General features: G+C 40.7%; 1 protein-coding gene across 5 annotated transcripts in view; it reads left to right on the forward strand.

The window, feature by feature from the left end:
* LOC139333409 (CUB and sushi domain-containing protein 3-like) overlaps nucleotides 1-20,291 on the forward strand; it is a 224,752-nt gene that overhangs the window by 9,262 nt on the left and 195,199 nt on the right. For all 5 annotated transcript variants that reach the window (XM_070965782.1, XM_070965784.1, XM_070965783.1 and 2 more), the window contains exon 2: nucleotides 7,435-7,657. In XM_070965782.1, coding sequence (XP_070821883.1) covers nucleotides 7,435-7,657 — 223 coding nt within the window. The remainder of the gene's footprint in view (nucleotides 1-7,434; nucleotides 7,658-20,291) is intronic.

Raw genomic sequence — 20,291 nt, forward strand, 5'->3', positions numbered from 1 at the left:
TGTCATACAGCCAGATGTCCTTACAAAGAGCCCTGCAGCTGATGACCTCCTGCTGTTCTGTTTGTCCACACATCACAATGATGTTTCTTATGAAGAATCCAAGAACAAACACTCTTTGATATATAATGCATCAATGGTTTTGTTCCCCAGATGGTCACTGTTAACAAGTAACTGCTCTGGCCCAAGAATTTTTTAAAATCTTTTCTTCCACAACCTAAATGTCACCTTAAAAATATGTGTTGCTCCATTTATGCATGAAGTTGACACTGAATGGTGCCAAAGGAGGGCGCTACAACATTTCTCTAATTGAATGCTATTAATGAGGGCACAAAAACTGGTCATTTCAGTGTTACTCTGATTGCTCTAAGCCATAGGATTTTGTTAGATTAGATAAACTTTATCATTTCATGGGAAAAATTGTTTTGGACACGCAGGCTACCTCATAAACTGGGGACAATAGGCAGTCGATAACAGACAAATGCAGCACAATAGATGGCTGATAAATTCAATACACTATAAGGACAATAAGCAAATGGAACACAATGAAGTTGCCAAACTATCTTTGATCAGAACTGAACAGTTTCGCTGCCTGGGGGAAAAGTTTGTCGAGCAGTTACATCATCCATTTGGCATCCTGAAGCAAATACCTGAAGGGAACAGGTCAAGCTGCTCTTTCTTATTTTCCAAGCCTGTTTAATGATCGTCTGTTTAAAAATAGTCTTCTGAAATGAGCAATCTCTCAGACCCATCAGCAATCATCTATTATCCGATGATCTGTTTGTCACTCAGAATAATTTGGATGGCTGTAAATGACTCCTCCCCCCTCTCCCTGCTGCACATAATCATTTCTCTTTATGGCCCAGCTTTAAATCTGCATCAGTGATGGAGGACAACTTATTGGCTCTTTACTTGTTTGAGGGTACCCATACACTCTTCCATGTTCTGGAAAGCCAAAATGTCTCTCATTTTCTTTCACGCATAAAGTAAACATTAAATACCCAATTTAGCCTGCAACAAATTCTACAATAGGATACCTGCTATGAGGCATAATATATTTAGCCCACAAAATCAATTTTATTTCCCCTCCACACAGGGTATGGCACTGTGGCTCATTAACTGCTTCATTCTGCCCAAAATCTCTGTAATCACAGGAGAGGATCACATGCAGCCGTCTTGTTTTGCCCTTTATGTTAAAGAAGCTCTGCAAGGCCGATGACACGTATAAATATGCATGTGCTCAGACACACGCTCACACGATTCTGACTGACAAAGAGACAAACACCTTCAGAAATCTCATCAGTGTGGGAGACAACTGCCATTTTCCTGTCTGTGTTTTGCTCACTAAGTATAACAATCAGTCAGAGCATCAAAGGTGTGCTGCGGTGAAAAGGTGGTATTTGTGTCTATATCCAAAAGACCAGGGGTAAATGTAACTATTTGCAGAACAGCTGGGACCATTCTTCTGCTGTCTGTCATCCAGCCCGGCTGCCTGCTGAAGCCCCTGTTTGTGCCAGACTTGAGCGTTATGATACTAATTCATATTTCTGAACCGCATTTTCCCCACTGTGCAATCACAGCATGTTGTTAATTTGGTTTCTCATCACAATTTATGGTCGGCGTTGCAGCGTGGCACTAACATGGGGTCGGATAAAACCCCTGGGAGTGCGTTTTACAATTGAAGTGATGATGGAGGTCAGAAGGGGCTGCTAAGCAGTGACAGTGGAATTCAAAGAAGACGTGCTGTAGGTGTAAGTGTTAAATGGATTTGATGTCCTCTCTCCTGTACAAGGAAGTACATGTTGTTGTTGCATATGTTGATGCATGTTTGCAGTGTATCTTTTTATAGATACAGCATTTATGGAAATGACAGTGCTTAACATATTGCAAGCTCCTATGATTCAGAGCATTGAAAAGGGGGATTCTAATTCATAATGGGTAGTGCATAGAAGAAAATGGAAAAACAAAAAGGGCAATAGATAGTGTGGGGAGGCGAAGGGTAGCTGGGAAAATGAGAGGCAGAGCTGCAGGGCAGGAAGGGAGAGAGGGATAAAGAAAGGAAAGGAGCAATTGGCTAAAGAGCCAGGGAATGAAAAAGGTGAGCAAGATGACGAGAGGCTGAGAAAGGAAGAGGCAAGAGAGTTGCAGGGATAATGAAGGATGAAAGGAATACGTCAAATCTGAGAAGGAGAAAGAGGGACAGATGCAGAAAGAGGGAAACAGGTATTTTGGCAATGAGCATGTGTTCCGTCATCTTCAGGACATCAGAACAGTCAGCCACACCACCAACGCTCAGCAGCTCACACGAACAGCATTACTCTGAATAGTTTGCAACAATAGTCATCCAGTGCTTGACAAAACATGAAACATTTCCGGAACTAATAGGGCTCCTGTCCTTGCTGTAGTTATAGCCTTGGGGTGATAGAAGACCCTCAAATTAAAGCAATAGTATTTGAATTTTAAAATGATGTGTTTTCTTCCCCTGAGCCCAACTGTGCTCTGTTGATATCCTCCACCAGGAGTGCTTCAGGTTTATGTTATCCTACAGTGGTTAGCTGCAATTACAAAATTGTGTGGTAACCTCACCACAGCTCAAGTCTAATTCACTTTACCTGCACTCGTGGTTATGTAGCAGTGATTAAAACTGCATGTCTCTGGTCTCATGCATTTTTTTTTTTTTTTTTTACTTCTACTTCTCTTTAATGTTTAAGGGCGTATTCTAGCACTTTAGCATTGCCATTTCCTAAAAATTATGGGACTCACAAGAGAGGGATTTTTAAAAGAAATGGTCAAAATCAAAGCAACAGGGAGCAAAGAGACATCGTGTAGCCACTACCATGGCTCAAACTCCAAAACCCTTGACCCTACAATTCCCATAATGCAACTGAATAGCACCTGTCATTAGACCCCCCCTGCCTGCTAAATGCCTACTTCTGTCAAACCCCACTCCTCCAGTCAGTAGCACAAACTTAACAAAAAAAGTTAAATAGACATCAGGTTTTTATTTTCAGACTTTGGAAAGCTCCCTCCACAGACAAAGAAGACGTTTGGAGCACTCTTCTGCCATTATCTGATCCACCTGCTTTTACTGAAGTAAATTAAGTCTAAACTGTAACTACAACAGCAACTGTAGTTGGGCTCTGCTTCTTTAATCGCAATTCTATTTCAAGGCCATTTTGAATATTCAGGGTGGTGTGGATCATTCTGTCTTGTCTTCAAGTGCTTCATGCACCCAACCAAACCATTAATTATTTCTTGTTTGAAACACAAGCTAAATGTAGCTGCTGTGACTTTACGGTAGTAGCTCTTTCAGTGGCAATGTTTTAAAAATGATAGCAATGTGGATCAGGCATCTTAACAGGAAGGCTGGATTTCAGCTTATTAAATTCAAGAATACGTGACAACTGTAAGTGAATGGTCAGTGAAAATAGAAACATGCAACGAAACACTATGACGAGCAAAGACGAGCAATTACAAATATCACAGTTTTTGGTCAAACACGCTGTCACATTGCAATTACTCTCTTGTCATCAAAAATCCATACTTTTACAGCCATACTCACGTATTTGTTGGATCAGTGAAGATGGCTGTCTTGGTAATTACCAAGAGTGCTTGAAAGCAGCAATAATGCACCATGTCACAGGTTGGATCATGTTGACCCAGTAGGTGGCGCATCAATGCTGCAAATTAGTTTGCTCAATGACGGTGGAAATAATTGCAACTTAGACATGTGACAAACCTTGGCATGAAATATAATTATAATTATTATTGGCATGAATATCGCCCAGTTGCACTCACCTCTGTGGTGATGAAGTGTTTTGAGAAGCTGGTCAAGCCCCACATCTGCTCCTCACTGCCAACACCCTGGACCTTCTATAATTTGCATACCAGCCCAATAGATCCACTGAGGATGCCATTGCTCACATACTACACGCTGTCCTATCACACCTGGACAAGAGCAAGGGGAAAGTGCTGAACTATTTGAGACTGTTATTTGTTGACTACAGTTCAGCCTTCAGTACTATTCTTCCCTCCACCCTCATCACAAAGCTCAGGAGCCTGGGGCTGAACGACGCCTTCTGCAGGTGGATCCTGGATTTTTTGACAGAGAGACCTCAGGTGGTGAAAGCAGGCAGACACACCTCATCCACCCTCGCCCTCAGCACAGGGCCCCCCCCAGGGTTGTGTTTTGTCCCCTCTTCTGTACTCCCTGTACACGCACAATTGTGCAGCCCCCGCAGACTCCAACACCATCATTAAGTTTGCTGATGACACCGTAGTGGTAGGCCTAATCCACAACAATGATGAAACAGCCTATCTGGAGGAGGTGAGGTGCCTGACCAAGTGGTGCCAGAGTAACAATCTCTACCTCAACGTCAGCAAGACCAAAGAGATGCTGGTGGACTTTGGGAGGAAGCAGGTGCAGGACTACACTCCCTTATCCATCAATGGGACCCCTGGAGAGGATGGATATATTCAAATACCTCGGTGTCCAGATCACCGAAGATCTGACGTGGTCTACCCACCTGGACACTGTGGTAAAGAAAGCTAGGCAGAGACTGTACAGTCTCAGGAGGCTGAAGAAATTCAGAGTGTCCAAAACAGTCCTGCAGGGTTTCTACTCCAGCACCATTAAGAGCATTCTGACTGGGTGCATCACTGCTTGGTATGGAAACACCACCATGCAGGACCATAAGGCTCTGCGGGGAGTGTGCGTTCAGCTGAGCGCACCATACGGGGGCAACTCCCTAACCTAGAGGACATCTATATCAAGCAGTGCAAGGACAAGACCACCAAAATCCTGAGAGACCCCAGCCACCCAGACTATGGTATGTTCTCTCTGCTCCACTCATGAAGCAGATATTGTACACTGGCGGCAAGGACTGAGAGAATCAGGAAGAGTTTCTTCCCCCAAGCTGTCCGATTTCTGAATGGCACTGATTAAGCACTTTTGGAAAATAGGCACAAGTATTTATTATATTTAAGTTCACCACTTTCCCCTATCTGCAATAACCTCCTGACATCTTGAATGTATTGTTTGTCTGTTACTGTCTTCGTGGGTTGTTTGTGTGTCTGTTGTGTTTTCACTTAGCATGGAGCCGACTGTAACATTTCACTGCATTGTATGTATGTGACAAATAAAATCTGAATCTGAATCTGAATTTTTCCCCACTCCATTTAGAGCAGTGGCTCATCACCAGACCCAGCACCATAAACCTGTAAGGGCATGATATATACTGTATCTATAACTGTATCTATGAATAGGTCAGGCCAGAGGCGATTCTAGGGTCTGTTGGGGCCCCAAGCAGAAATTGGGGGCCCCCCTTTAACCAGTGTTTATCATCATTTTAATAAATCAAATTAAAACTAAAAATTGTTAACAGAAAACATTTTTATGTATCTTTTCACCATTTTTCATGACCATGCTGTAATTTTCTTTAGTGAATCTTCGTGGACCCTTCTCTGTATTTTGTGGGAAAACAATGTCTTTAACTTGTATGGGTCCTCTTGTGACTAAATCACACTTTTCTCCATTGCTAAGACAATTTGGCCACTGTGCGGGGTCATCTGATATGATTAAACCTTTTGTAGAGGGTGTCGTGTCATCTTCATGATGAAAAGATGTTTCAGTCTCACTCAAGGTGGATGTTGACTGAACTGAAATGACAAAAAGTGTTGTATTTTATCATAAAGGATCATTAGAGGCCATGGTGCATTTTAACATTTTTAGAGAACTTACTTTTATCAGTAGAGGCACTTGAAAAGGGTGTCTGATCTGCCTGTGTCATTGGTACATCCTGGTCAGGACACGTAGCTTCTCTTCATTTTCTTCCAGTCATTAATTTGTTTTAATCGCGACCGCAACTATAGTGAAGTGTCAACTCTTGTTCGCCATCTAGTGGCTTGGGGGCCCCAAGCAGTTGCCTGGTTTGCCTTGTGACAAGAATCGCCTCTGGGTCAGGCCACTTGATCACTGGATGCAGGAGGAGTGAATTGGTCTCCGGGGCAGGTCAGTTATCTGGACAATAGGTGGAGATAAAGTGGACTGTCAGGGACTCTGGGTCAGGACCCCTGTGAGTGTAATATCCTCAAGGTGTTGCAAGATGTAAAGATGGTCAAGAGACAGTCCAGATGATTATCATGTTTTTTTTGGTGAAATATAAACAGCTGTCAGGTTTTGTCCAAAAATAATGAAAGAGCTTGACAAGAAAGAAATTAATTGTCAGTTTGTCTGAGATTTTAACATTTTCAAGGCTGTGCTCACATCTGTTTTTAAGAAGGTGTGCATTTTATTGAGAAAAATGACTACTGTTTGTCTGGTTAGAGGCCATTTGAGTTGCTTAGCTGCCAAGTGTTTTGCTTTTTTCCCATACTGCAGTCTGTGTGTGTGGCCAATGCTATGTAAAACATATTTACCTACTGAGTGTGAAAAGCTAATTACACTAGGAGTAAATTGTGGGGGGGTAAACCATGCTTCTTAATTAAGTTTGCATTTCATTAGACAACATGCAGGATAGCCTCAAATGAAATGACACTCTTTTTCGGTTCTGACAAAGTGCATATGGGAGCATGTTCATTCATTGTTTGTCTAAGCGTGGGAGTATACTGTATGTGAAAGTGTGGAAGAATACTGTACTGTAAATGGATTCTGGATGTGTGTGTATGAGTGACACAGATATGTGTTTGCATTACTTACCTGTGGCACATTTGCTTATTTAAATGGACACCACGAAGGCTAGCCAAGCAATCACATTACTCTAGTTTGACAATGATACTATAATGCTTAACCTAATATGTCAAGGGTATTGATTTTCAGCAAGCCAATGCAACAAGGTGCATAGATATATCTTGTGTGGGCTGTAAAACACAGCGTTCAGGGCTTGTGGCACCAAATTTGAAGACCTTGCTTGTTGCTGGTCTCTGGGGCTTTCTAACCCTCTGGAAAGAAGTGGGCAGTAATGATACATCACAAGCTGTTTGCTCGATGTAACATTGAAAAACATCACTGTAGTCCTCAATTATGCATTTCTCTTCCATTACTACAGCAGTAGGTGTTGCAGTCTATTATTTTTTTAATTTGAAGGGGATCTGAAAACATAAATGGAAACACAAAACTTGGCTCTTATCCAGCTGGCTGCTAGATTTCCCTCACAGCTTCAGCAAGCTGAAAACAATGTGGATTTTCCAAACAATTTGTTCTCAGTTCAAGAAGTATCGCACCTGCACGTCACAGGGTGCATACAGTTGTGGCAATAAAAGTGTTGCTAAGCGTAGCATCTGTTCAGGCCTGTTTAGTATTTCTAAAGCCATTCAGTTTATTTATTGCTGCTTGAATGTGTGGAACAGGCAAAATTATTTTTTCCAAAAGATCTCTACAATTTACCTCTTTTCTTTCATGTGTGGTTGATAATGACTGGGTGTTTTGTTTCTTTCCAGGTTTTATCCACACTTGTGGAGGCACTTTAAAAGGGAGGAATGGGACGATAGAAAGCCCCGGGTTTCCATATGGATATCCAAATGGAGCGAACTGTACCTGGGTGATTGTTGCCGAGGAGGGGAACAGGATTCATATAGTTTTTCAATCTTTCGCTGTGGAGGAGGAATATGACTTTTTATCTTTGTATGACGGGCATCCACACCCGGCCAACTTCAGGACAAGGTAAGGAAGAGGCCCTGAAGCCATGCACCTTGAAGGCTGCGTTTGAAGGCTGGCAGGCAGGGACGGACAGTGAGAGGGAGGAAAGCCTTCAGTCAACCTCCAGTGGAAAAGTTCATCTTTAATGTACACATGACATAGACAGCTTATTCATGTCAAGGAGGTGTCAGGCATGTCAGCGGTAGTGTGTGTGGATTGTTGAGTGTCCGCTCTTTTCTGACACTGTTGTGTGCAGAATAGAAATACCTTCATAAAAGTGTAGAAGATAAGACAGTATGGGATTCTGTTCAAACACAAAATACAATACAAAAAGAAGACAGAAAAAGCTATTCATTTCATGAAACACAATTTAAATAGTGTGCGGATTTCACAGCAAAGAAACCCATCAACCCGACAGCTCTAAACAGACTCCCCGCCATTTATTTCTGAATGAGCATGCTGTGTTGGCTTCAGTGATGCATGGGTCAGCTCAGTAACCACCATGCTTTATTTAAATGCTTCGCTGGAGGAGTCAGAGGTAGAGAAAAACATGAAAATCAAACACAAGATTTGTCCTTGTTTGCTTTCGTCACTGAGCAGGCAAACAACTCTTTACTCAGTGTGCTTTTTGCATTCTCATGAAAGCCCGAGGTTTGACTGGCATTGGAAGATTTTTTTATGGTTCATTTTGATTCTCCCTCTCCTCAGTATCTGTCTCTAACAGAACTATTTGGCTCTGCGTGTGTTTTATTTTGACAGTAAATTCAGGTCAATTTTATACAAGTTCAATAATTGAATTTAATGGAGAAAACTCAATATTGATGGCAGTCTGTGATTTTTGACGTGGGGGCTCATTGCACTGAACCCAGATGTAAGCTGTCATTTGGGATAGACATAAGACATTGCTCAGAAGGCTAAGGTTTAAATACATACATTTGCATTCATTCATTTTTCACTATTTTATTTTTCTGCTGAGGGGAGAAGAAAGACAGTGAATGACATGCAGCAGAGCCCGGGCTGGAGCCAAACCTGCTGCAGCAGGGACTCAGCCTTAATAAACGGTACTTGCTTTACCAGGTGAACCACTGAGTAAGGTTTTTATGGGACGTACACTGCTTAAGGATTTTGACAAATGATGTCATTTATTCAACACACTATGACTTACATGAGCTCAATCAAACCTTGCAAATTGGTTTTATCGTGATGGCCATATGGCACCAAATGAAAAAGGCTGTTGTTTTGGCCAAATAAAAGGACACATAATAGAGTCAGAAAGAATCTGTACCACAGTGTTCTTAGGATGTTCTATTTCTTACATGAAACCCACTTTGTTTGGTGTTTGGATTTCAAAGTAAAAAACCTAAAAGGTTTCACATTTTCTTTGTCATACCAAATTGCTCAAAATAAACCCACTCTTTTTAGATAAGTGTGCTGCATATTATGAGAAGATTATCTCTCATCTGAGCTGATAGAGGAGTGAGGATACACACATCAGCTTTTAAACCTGTCAAAAGCTTCTCTGGTTTTTTTTTTTTTTTTTTTTGTGTGTGTGTGTTTTCAAAAAAGGGAACATCTTCATGTTTGATTATCCACTTTTATTCACAAGCTTACTCCATCAGAGGTGAGAGTGGGGTCCAGCTTTTCTGTGTGAAACACTCAAGAAGACAGTGCCAAAATGATTTTTCCCGGTCCATTTATGTGGCTCAACCTCAGAGGAAGAGGGCTGAGGTCACATGTGAATACAATGGTGGATGTATAGCAAAGAATGCCGGTGAAGGGGAATAATTCAAGAGCTGAATCATTGTTGATACTTCAGCAGATGAATCCCTTTAGATGCTTAAAAGATTATGTTACATAATACATTTGTTAAGGTCAGGCTTATGAGAGCTTTGTCACCATGCTTGTTGACTGCACATCACATCTCACATATATAGCTAACTCGTGCTGCAAATAGGCTATGATTAAAAAAGACACAAAATTCAAAGCCTTATGTCTATGAGCAATGATGGAGCAAATCCTGATATTGCTATGGACTTCACATCCATATTTGTCTTTCCCAGAAGCATGTGTTGACAGTCTTAGCGTATTTCTCTGTTGTCCAATCATTGTTGCCCAAGGACATAAAATTGAGCCAAATATTCAGTGTTACCACAACACATTGGATCAAACCCTGTGTTATAAACAGAGGGCATTATTTTAATGCCAGCAATTTGAGTTTAATGTCAGTATAATGGCACATCATGTAGTTACAGCAGACATGATATGGGATCACACATGCTGCTGACATTGCTTCATATGCTGAGATAAATAATAGTGATTGTTAAGTGTAACTAGTGTTATCACAGAGCCAGATTTGCCAATAACAACTTTAAAACTGAGTGACACTGTTAGACCTTAATATATTTTTTATAAAACAGCTAATCTTTAATCTAGGTAATAGTATGAGTGTTTATCAATCGCGAAAATGTAAGATAATTATAGTTTACCAGCGTCGAAAAGAGCGGTCAAAAGAGAGACAAATCCATTAAACATTGTGTATCAAAATTCCCATTACTCATGAATGCAGCATGAGCCTATCACCTGTGAAGAGGAGGGCAGTGGACTCACTGTGGCCTGTATCTGTCACTTTTGTAAGTGGTTTGTTTTATTTTTTCACTTTGTCCTGGTGTCCATCGTTTCAACAATTAGCTAATTTGTTCACAGTATCGTCAGGTAACACATAACGTACTGTTGGTAAACTTTGCTAGCCAGATGCTAGGTGACGCCTAACCTATGCTAGCTTAAATGTAAGTAGCTGAGCGCCATGTCTGCGTTATTGTATTGTATATCAACATGGCGGAAATATGAGCATTAATACTACGTCTACAAATTTAAGGTGCTATTTTTATGTCATTAAATTGCTGAGAAACTCCACCCTTTAACACATTTAATGTTAATGCTGCGTAGTATAGCCTCAAAAGCACAAGTGTAATTTGACATTAATGATAGCAACAATACCTTTATTTCAATGGCCTGGTATTTACCTCTCTGGCTAACTGGCATGACTTACCGAGCACCCATAAACCTGAGCCGTGATTCATGCCAGAAGGTGCCTGTGTGTTGGCTGTTTCAAAGGTAATATTACTTTGAAAAAGTTCCAGTTTTGTTGAGACTGTCAGGGTGGAGACACCTGTGTTATGATTAGAATTACACTTGATTAATTTGAGTTTTTTTATGTTGTGCAATTTTGCAGCAGATTAAGTGTGCAAACAAAAAACAATATAACAGGTGTTGTGAGGGAGATTTTGGTGTAGATAAAAAAAAAACAAAAAACTGTAGCTGCACTTGTGTTTGAGTTTTTATATATAAATAGGCGCGCTTTACCATCAGTTTACCTGTGGTTGTCTGCTTGGGTTTAGGAAGGGGTTCATACTGTTAATACAAATATATTGTCTGTATCTTTTGTTGATCTACAGAGGCAGCCCCAATTCACATTTGGCTTTGTTTATCTGAGCCATGCACTGTTCTAATAAAACCACATCTTGACAATATTCCAAACATTTTCAAGTGTATAGTTTATGTGGTGGCAGCCAGTGTTGTACTAGAAGTTATTTGGCTGCAATAAGGCCAGTGAGCCATATCCTTATTATTTCTTACTTGATTCCACGTGTGAGTCATCGAGTAAAAGAGGACATGGTTCTACAGATACAGGCTTGCCAGTTATATTCGAGTTAATGCTGCTTTCCTCCAAATGTCATTGTCCTCTGGCAGTCAAAAGTCATGTGTTTAAATCTTGCAGACATATTGAGGGCCCACTATTCACAGTAAGTGCTATCTGTCTGTTTCATATGGAATGTCACAAGTGGTGTATGGTAGGCCCTTTGGCATAGCTTGAAGTGAATCAGCTGATGATTGGGGGCACATGAAATATGTTCTTAAAAAAAGTTTTACGGTATATGTCCTCATCCTCTACAGCCAAGTCTTAAGTCCACGTAGTCCTTCTGTGTTTGGTGTTGAAGCTGTGAATGCTCGACTGACACCAGTCCTCTGGCGGGTGGTGTGGTAACCCAGCTTGTGACTGGCTGCAATTGCAGTTCTGTATCCCACGGCACTCCACAGGTACAAAGTGCTGTCTGTAATTGAAGGTACAAAAAGAAGGTTATCTTTGCTCGATTAAGAAGGAGGCACACCTCTTGAAACCCTGAGTTGAATATATCCCCATTATTAAGTAGCCATGTAAGGATCGATCAGCCAGTGACTGGAATCAACTGGTTTTCAGCATGATTGACCACCTGATCATTGTCAGATATATCTCCTTCTGTGCTGTTTGTACATTTACAAGCATGCAGCCTCCCCCCCCCCCCCCCCCCCCCCCCCCAAAGGGGTCTGCCAGCCCCCCGAAAGAAAGAAACAAAATATTTTATTGATGTTATCTACCAAATTTAGGTGCACTTGTCTCACTTGAGCTCAGTCTTTATTGGGTTTTGCTGTCATTTACTTTCTGAGAGTTTTCTCTCCTCTGCTGCCTGCCTGTGGGTTTCACCATGGGTGGGGCTTCCATCACTAGGGCACAGACTGGGGCGTCACCAGAGTTAATGACAAGGTGTGCTGTTATGTGGCTCTGTTATGTAGGAAAACAAAACATGTAAGATAAAGTGGGACATACTGCAATGCATTTTCAGTTGGATTTATTTGTACAAAAGAGCTCTGTTCAGTAAACCCTGGAGCTCTTTATTTTGAGAGTCGTTTGAGTGAGAGAAGTTCCTGTTACCTGGTGCACTTTGGAGAAAATGTAAAACTGATTTAATAGTCAGTGTTTTATTGTGAACATACAATTTAATTCTCTATTAAAGTGACAAAAATCTTTATGTCCATGGTCAGTTATAGTTCTCTGTTATTTACCCTTTTTGAGGATGATGCTACTGATTTAGATGGCTTATTCCCTGGCCAAATATTTCAATACTGCCACAAGGGGGTGTTCTGGTGCCATTTCCAGTTACCACCTAGACATTTCAACTATCCTGAAGTTTCTGATCTTGTTTACAATAATGGGACCAAAGTGTGACACGCACTGATTATTAGTTATATCAGAAAATGCACAATTTTTTGTCCATCCTCCATTCTATGGATATACCAGCGTATCCTCAGTGGCTTTCCAGGCAGCTGAAGGAGAGTGGTTGAACCATGTTCTGAGTAGGTGTAACTGGAAAGATTACACACCACAAAATTTGGAAAGGCCAGTCCTCCCTCATGTTTTGGTTGCTGTAGGGTAGAAAGTCTGATATTTGGATTTTTGCTATTCTAAATATATTTATGTAGCAATGTACTGATCAAGTGTAGTGTCTGTTCTAGTTCTGTTTTTGAGGATATCCAAAATGAAATCATACTTCTTTTAAGTCTAGTTCAGCCATGTCTTGAGATATAACTTCATGTATCTCAATCTTGTTCTTTTCAATCCCTTTGTATTTGAATCTTGATAATTTACTTAATAATTTTCTTCACTTGGATTTTTTTAAGCAAATCTTTCTGCCTTTGTGTCAACTTCGGCTCCCCAGTGATGTTTGTGTATGCTGTCCTTGGTCTAATTATGCCAATTGAGAAAACTTAATTAGTTTCATTTCATTATGATAAGCTGCTTTTGCTTGGCTCCATGTGCATTTGTAATGGTGTATTGATAGAGTTGTTGTTGTTTCATAGTATTATGTCGGTTTTAAACTTTGTTATTCCCACTGAGCGGTCTCTCTTATAATCCATAACAGTGACACAGGAAAAGGGTGTTGCTTACCGTGAATTGCTGTGTTTCGGTTTCGATGCTTGCCCAAAGTGCCCTAAGCCCTTGTAGCTATTCACCAAACCAGTTCACAATCCAAGACTGACCCCCTTTCAAAGCATGTGAGGCATGGAGCTGAAGACTGAAGGCTGCATACCAAGACTCTATTCATATCTTTATTAAACATCAAAGGACTTCACCCCAAATTACCTTATTGAATCTAGAATTAATTTAGCCGTTTTCGATAGATGGAAGAATATTATAAAAGATCCAGTTGGAGTGTTGGAAATAATTTTGAATTATTTAGTTTAAATGTTGGAAACACACTAGAGCTGGGTGATATTTAAAATCCATATCACTGTATTGATAGGGATATTTCTCTGACATTTCATAGTCAGGCAAAAGGAAGCCAAATCACATTCAGAGACTCAAGCTGGTGTTCATTGCAGTGAACCTCATTTACAGTATGTGTTACCTCACTCTAAACATTTAAGACAAAAACCTCACTGTCAAACTGATCATATCTTTTAAAATGTTGTATTTTACTTGATTTTACGCATTCTCTGTAATCTATTTTTACTATATTTTATTATTTTATTCTGCGGTTTTATGCATTGTCTTTATTTTTATTTTCATCCTTTTTATTATTATCAAGAGGGTTTTATTCTCCATCTTATTTTTTTCTGTTTTTATGTCCATTCTGTCTTTTTTGTGCAAAGCACTCACTCGGTGCACATGATTTCTTACTTGTGAAGCACTTTGAGCTGCAATTCCTTTGTGAAGGGTGCTAAACAAATAAAGTTTATTGTTATTATTTGTTATTGTGTGACCAGTCGAAGGTCCTAAAAATTATTATGGAGATGCTAATATTATTGCCGAGCTCCATATCTGTGCTATAGAGATGGTGCAGTATTGGCAGTTTTTGCTTTGCCCTAATGATATGCTGATATTATGTGTAATTCATAACAGGGTTAGGGTTAGGAATTCATATCAGGTGATCCAATTTGCTGTCAGAAATGTTCTGGGGTGTAATGGTACACAAAATTTTGGGTTCAGAATGTGCCTCAGTTTTAGGGTCATAGTTCGGTGTATTTTTGGGACAGCAAGGAGAAGAAAAAGGTGTAGAAAATAACATTTGTGTCATTTATTTAGAGTAAAATTAAACATTCAACCGTGGCTAGTAATCCATATTTCTTACTGTAGTCAATCAAATACTGTTGAAAAAATAAATAACAGATGTCAGTCGCGTTCTATCTTAAGGCTTTGACCTGTTGATAATTCCTGGACAACTGCAGGTTGTGCTCGTTTATACAGGGCCGCACAATGGACTGACTAACGTGATAAAGCACATAGCAGCAGAGCACAAGCACTTTGACGATATGTTTAAATCCTGTAGTCTGTAAACATATCCCCAGAGATGAACACTGCTATAGCATTAATTATAGCTTTGGTCTGAAGCTGCAGCAAGAGTCTGCCTGAATGCTATGGGAAAGAGGACTGGCCTTCCAGTCTTTGTCTCATTCCACTACTCAGCACATTTGTGGCCTGCGACACAGAAGACAGAAGTGCAACTTGAGACTGGAGTTTATATTACGACTTTTGTCTCAGTTTCCGAACAAAATGACAAAACAGATGACCAGAGACAACCCACAGGCGGTAAAAAATAATAGAAGCTCTTACCCAGCACCTTACTCTTGATGACCAACTGTAGTCAGTTGTAGATAATACAGGGTTTAATCATCTTCTCAGTGTACTGCCAATGTATGTGAGCTTCCCAGCCGTCACCACATCACAGAAACTGTATTACCAAACAGTCTCTCATTGAGCAGAAGTGGGCTCTGGGAATACTTGGGTCCAAATATGAGCTCCCCGACGATCTCGCTGCTCATCAGTGGACACTTCTGGAGAGACTCTCTTCTGGCTCCATTTGTGGAGTTAATCTAAAAAGTGAGTTCCTCTGATGCTTTGGCATCAGATGGGATTCCTGCTGTGACTGTGCTTCAGAGACTTTTGACCAAAGAAACAGGAGGTTGTTAAGAGATGCTTCACTGGCGCTGAAAAACTCTACTGCATTGCAACCGTACGTGATCCGAGGTAAAGTCTGTGTGTGTGTGTGTGTGTGTGTGTGTGTGTGTGTGTGTGTGTGTGTGTGTGTGTGTGTGTGTGTGTGTGTGTGTGTGTGTGTGCGTGTGCGCGCGCGCTGAGTGTTAGAACCGTAATGGTATTATTAAGTACTGGTATTCAGTCTCAGCAAGAAGACGATTTTCACCCTGCTCTGACCAGACAGCAGCGAAGTGGACGGACACAAAGTGCTGCTGTCCTCCTGGATGACAATCACAATACAGTGTTCTCCATCCTGCTCCTGTGCTTTACTGAACAAGGTAACTGTGGTTTTATCAAAGTCAGTGTTGCCCTGTTTTCTCATTTTATGCTAAATTTACATTTTATGAAACTTCTTTTTTGTGTGTTAACTACATGATGCTAGCATGCATGCAGGTGTTTTCAGCTAACGTTAGCTAGCATGTCCCCTTTAGCTGCTGAGTGGACAACATTTGACATTTTTCTGTTAAAGCATGTTACCAGTAAGATGTCAGTTTATTTGATTTTCTTAGCCACAGGATGGGATTTCTGCACAATCATCAAACTAGGTTGAGTTAGCTAGCTTGGTTGTTCATGTTTAACTCATGTTAATTTGTAATCTAATCAAATGTCTTCAGTAAGATGTGATCCTACATTGATTTGTTGTTTCAAGTTTCGGATGATGTGTCATGTTCATAATGATGAGACACAGAGGTCATCATCATGAGAAAACATCCCGGATGTTTTATTTGGTGAATGCATTACGCACAATCTTTAACCGCACCTAATATATGCTTTCTCTTTTATTACACATTCAGGTGCTTCAACCCCAAGAGAGGAACGAAGGCCAGCGAGAGGACGATGGTGTCGAAGAAGCAGCTGTTGATCTCCATGTGACTGTCCTTATAAAAATACCTCCTGGAATCTGAGTGGGCTTTAGGCCACAGCACAGCTCCTCACTGGACCTCATTTTCACAAAGGAACAGCCCACACTGCAGCCAGATGGTCATGTTATTTCAAGGTAACAAGTCTCAGTTTTATAGTCAGGTAAGTTCAGTATAGTTCATTCCAGTTGTCTCTTTTCTGCAGTTCCATGTACGTTCTTTCACTTGCTCTCTATTGCTCACGACTCACGAAAGAGGGATACTGAAGGGAAGGTGCATAAGTTTTAATATCCAAGTTGTATACATATTGTTGACAACCTGTGTGACATGATTCTCGTGGATTGTATTTCACAATAGTTTTGTCATTTGAAGTGGCTGCTGAATGTAATACATGTAATGTGATATCGGCATCTCTTGTCGTACTTCAAGGAAAAAACAGTGAATTCAGGGTACATGGATGAGGACGTGTAGACTGAATCTGCCGAGCAGGAGGAATGATGGTTTTATGGATCGTGTTTTATGTGTTCTACAAAAATACAATTGTTTTAAATTTGTCAGTCACTGAATGTGTTGGATACTGTATTGATTTTAATAAAAGACTCATTTTGTAAGGCATTCGCTGTTTCGAGTCATTTCTCTGCTAGTAATTGTTAGGGTTCATTCTACATTCTGCAGTTCTAAAATACATTTTACAGTAATATTCAGCAAACTGCGTAGATGACAATAGGTGCTCTGTAATTTAACAGGGACATTTCTTCCAGTGGATTGAGATTTTAGTGCAGGCTGTAGTTCAATCTTCAAATGTAGATTTAGACCAAGTTTTGATCTGCTTTACATCCATCTAATCTGCGCAGTTACTACTAATGACTGAACCAATCCTGTGGGTATTTCACAATAAGAGCCTAACGCAGCAAATACAGAAAGTGTTTACATGAACAGCACACTACTCATTATCTCCTATTTCACTTTTGCAGCATCTTAGCACTGCTTTGTCCCCATAATGTCAGTGGTCAGTGATGGAGAAAAACCCTGTGGTAGTGAGGTGTGCAGTGCTGTTTGTGCTGAATATATTTCAGTCAGAAGTATGCATGATGTTGAAGACTTTGGCTAAAATTGAATTGTAAATGCGTGAAGTGTGCATTGTTTTTTCCAATGCAACTTTCCACTTCCAGTACACTAGAGTGTTTGTTTACAGAGATGTCGGTTCCAGTGTCTGCCACAGATAGAGGCTACAATGTTATGCAGGCAGAGAAAACACAACAAAGCTGGTGTCAGGGAGATGTCTGTGTGGAGCCAGCGTTTTGATGAGATTTTATTATTGTCGTATGCAGATGACTGTCTGCTAATATTTTAGTCAGGCTGTAGAAAAATAAATATGTAAATGTTCAAGTTTAATCATCTACATAGAAACCAGGAAGCTATACAATGAAATTCATACTCCAAGGCAGCCCCTATTGAAACAGTATGAATCCAAAATAAAAAAATATGGAATAAATAAAATATCTCCTATGGACTATGACACTCCAGCAAGTTTCTGTCTCATCCGGAGTTTAGTTTTAGTCGTAAGTTTGTTATTGAAGTCATAGTTAAAGGCGTTTTACTGGATTATGTTACATTTTAGTCATGCACCACATAACAGCCATCCTTCCTCCCACCCTGGACCCCTTGCAGTTTGCATATCATGCCAGCCGGTCCACTGATTACCCAATCTCTTCTGCTCTCCACTTAGTCTTCACCCACCTGGATACAAAAGGCTGTCATGTGAGAATGTTGTTTAGTTCAGCCTTCAATACCATCATCCCTCAGCAGCTGATAAGGAAACAGGACCTGCTGGGCCTGAACATCTCACTCTGTAACTGGATACAAGGTCTTAAAAGAAAAAAGAAAAAGAAGTCATATTGCAATCATTTTGACAGATATTTTGGTTCTGATATGAGTGATGATTTTAGCTGGAATGGTAATTTTTGCATTTAATTTTTACTGAAAAATTTTCATGATGTGATATTTGCCGGGGTCTGTACCTCACAAGCATTTTCCCAATCATCCTGAGATTACATGTAGGCCAGGCCATCTCTGTAGCACCACAATGATTAATTTATAATGGCATGTTTTTGACATTTTTTATCAAAAAATTGCAGCTCATGCGATGTGGATATTGCACTTGGCCATATTGCCGTTTTGATCCTTCCTCCTTTGATGCTTCCTCTGCAAGCTAGAGAGACCCAGAGCCCCGGCACCCATCTTGTGTGTGGTTTGGGAGCTGCACTGCCTTCAACCCCAAGACCCTGCAGTGCACAGTAAATGCGGCTGGGAAGAAAACCAGTGCCTCACTCCCCTTCCCCCTGGACATTTAGAACACCCACCTTACCCGCAAAGCCACCAGCATCGCGAGTGACCCCACCCAACCCTCACAGAGCCTCTTCTGTCTCCTGCCATCTGGGAGAAGATAGTGGAGCCTCCCAGCCTGCTCTCCACCAGACTGTGTAACAGCTTTATACATCAGGCTGTCAGGATGCTGAACTCTCTCCCCTCTGCCTCCAAAAAGTCTGGACTTTAACTTCCTCATTCCAACCTCTACATGTGCGACCGCACTAGAACTTTTTTTTTTACACACACACACACACACACACACACACACACACACACACACACACACACACACACACACATACACACACACACACACACACACACACACACACACTTACCATAAGCCACTTTGTACAGAACGCTACAAAAACTGCTGCATGATTGTGGCATAATATTAGAAACACCTTCAATGCAAAAACATATGACTTAAGTAACACTTTGATGACTGTGCCGACAAAAACTGAACATTATAGACCCTGAGTGGAAGTGTCTTGTCAAGCCATTAGCTTTTAAGAGCCACTGCTGTTGTCAGATACACTGCAGGGTTAACCGTTTGCAAAACACCAAACCAGAAATGATATTTTGCTAAGACTTTTTAAATTCACATTGAACTAATCCTGCCTTTCAGAGAGAAGGAGGAAAAGCGCGACTAATTCTGGCTATGAGACAAAAGCAAAATGCCTCAAATTTTGATGTTTGTTTTTTTTTTCCCTCATCCGACCCAAACCTCTAAATAGCAACGTTGTTCTTTGTGTTTTAGTCACACTTTTGTTTTTTTCCCAAGTGGTGGATTTCTTCACAATGTGCGACTATGTTGTCTGGCGCCAGAAAATGATAATTCCATGACATAGTCTGTGCTGTGCCTGTAGGGCCCAAAATGTATGCCAGTAGAGCGTCCGCTCTAGTTCTCACAGAGAGAAATGACAAAAAACATAAGTGTCTTTATGTTGTGTTTTCTTAACTTTTCTTTAACTTTGTCAACAAAGATGCACCACAAACTTTCCCATCCTCTCTTCCAGCATCTCGTTCTGAACGATGCTTATTTCCATATGGCAGCCCCTGCTGTTGTCTCGTTTTTCTGTTTCTCGTTTTCCTTCCCCTCTCTGAATGTATGTACTTCAGCTGGAATAAATAAGAAGGTGAACATAAAGACAGGCAACCATTTTTTGGCTTTTCTTGTCCTCTTCTCGGGTAATTATAAATAGAAACCTTGATAGAGATTAAAGAGGCCTTTAATTTATTAATGCTATTAATTAATTAAGGCAGAAATTCAGAAGGGAGCACGACAAATGCGACAATGAATTTTTAACATGAAAAAGAATCGACATCCCTGTGATAGACCTGATTAGTGTGTCTCCCCATTGATCTATGTATTCTCTTTGCTCTGTGAAGTCGCCCCCCCCCCTTCTCTCTCACTTGGTGCAGCACTTACAGTGCGTACAATCCCTCATGCCTGAGAATGGCTGGTTGAAGCACTCATTATTGTGCTGAAATTATATGCTGTGGATGGTAGATGAAAGGGAGGCGAGTTAGGATAATAAAGCCTTTTATTCCAGTGTTGCCCTGCACAAACAAT

The sequence above is a fragment of the Chaetodon trifascialis genome, chromosome 7, assembly GCF_039877785.1.
Source record: "Chaetodon trifascialis isolate fChaTrf1 chromosome 7, fChaTrf1.hap1, whole genome shotgun sequence".
NCBI lineage: Eukaryota > Metazoa > Chordata > Actinopteri > Chaetodontiformes > Chaetodontidae > Chaetodon > Chaetodon trifascialis.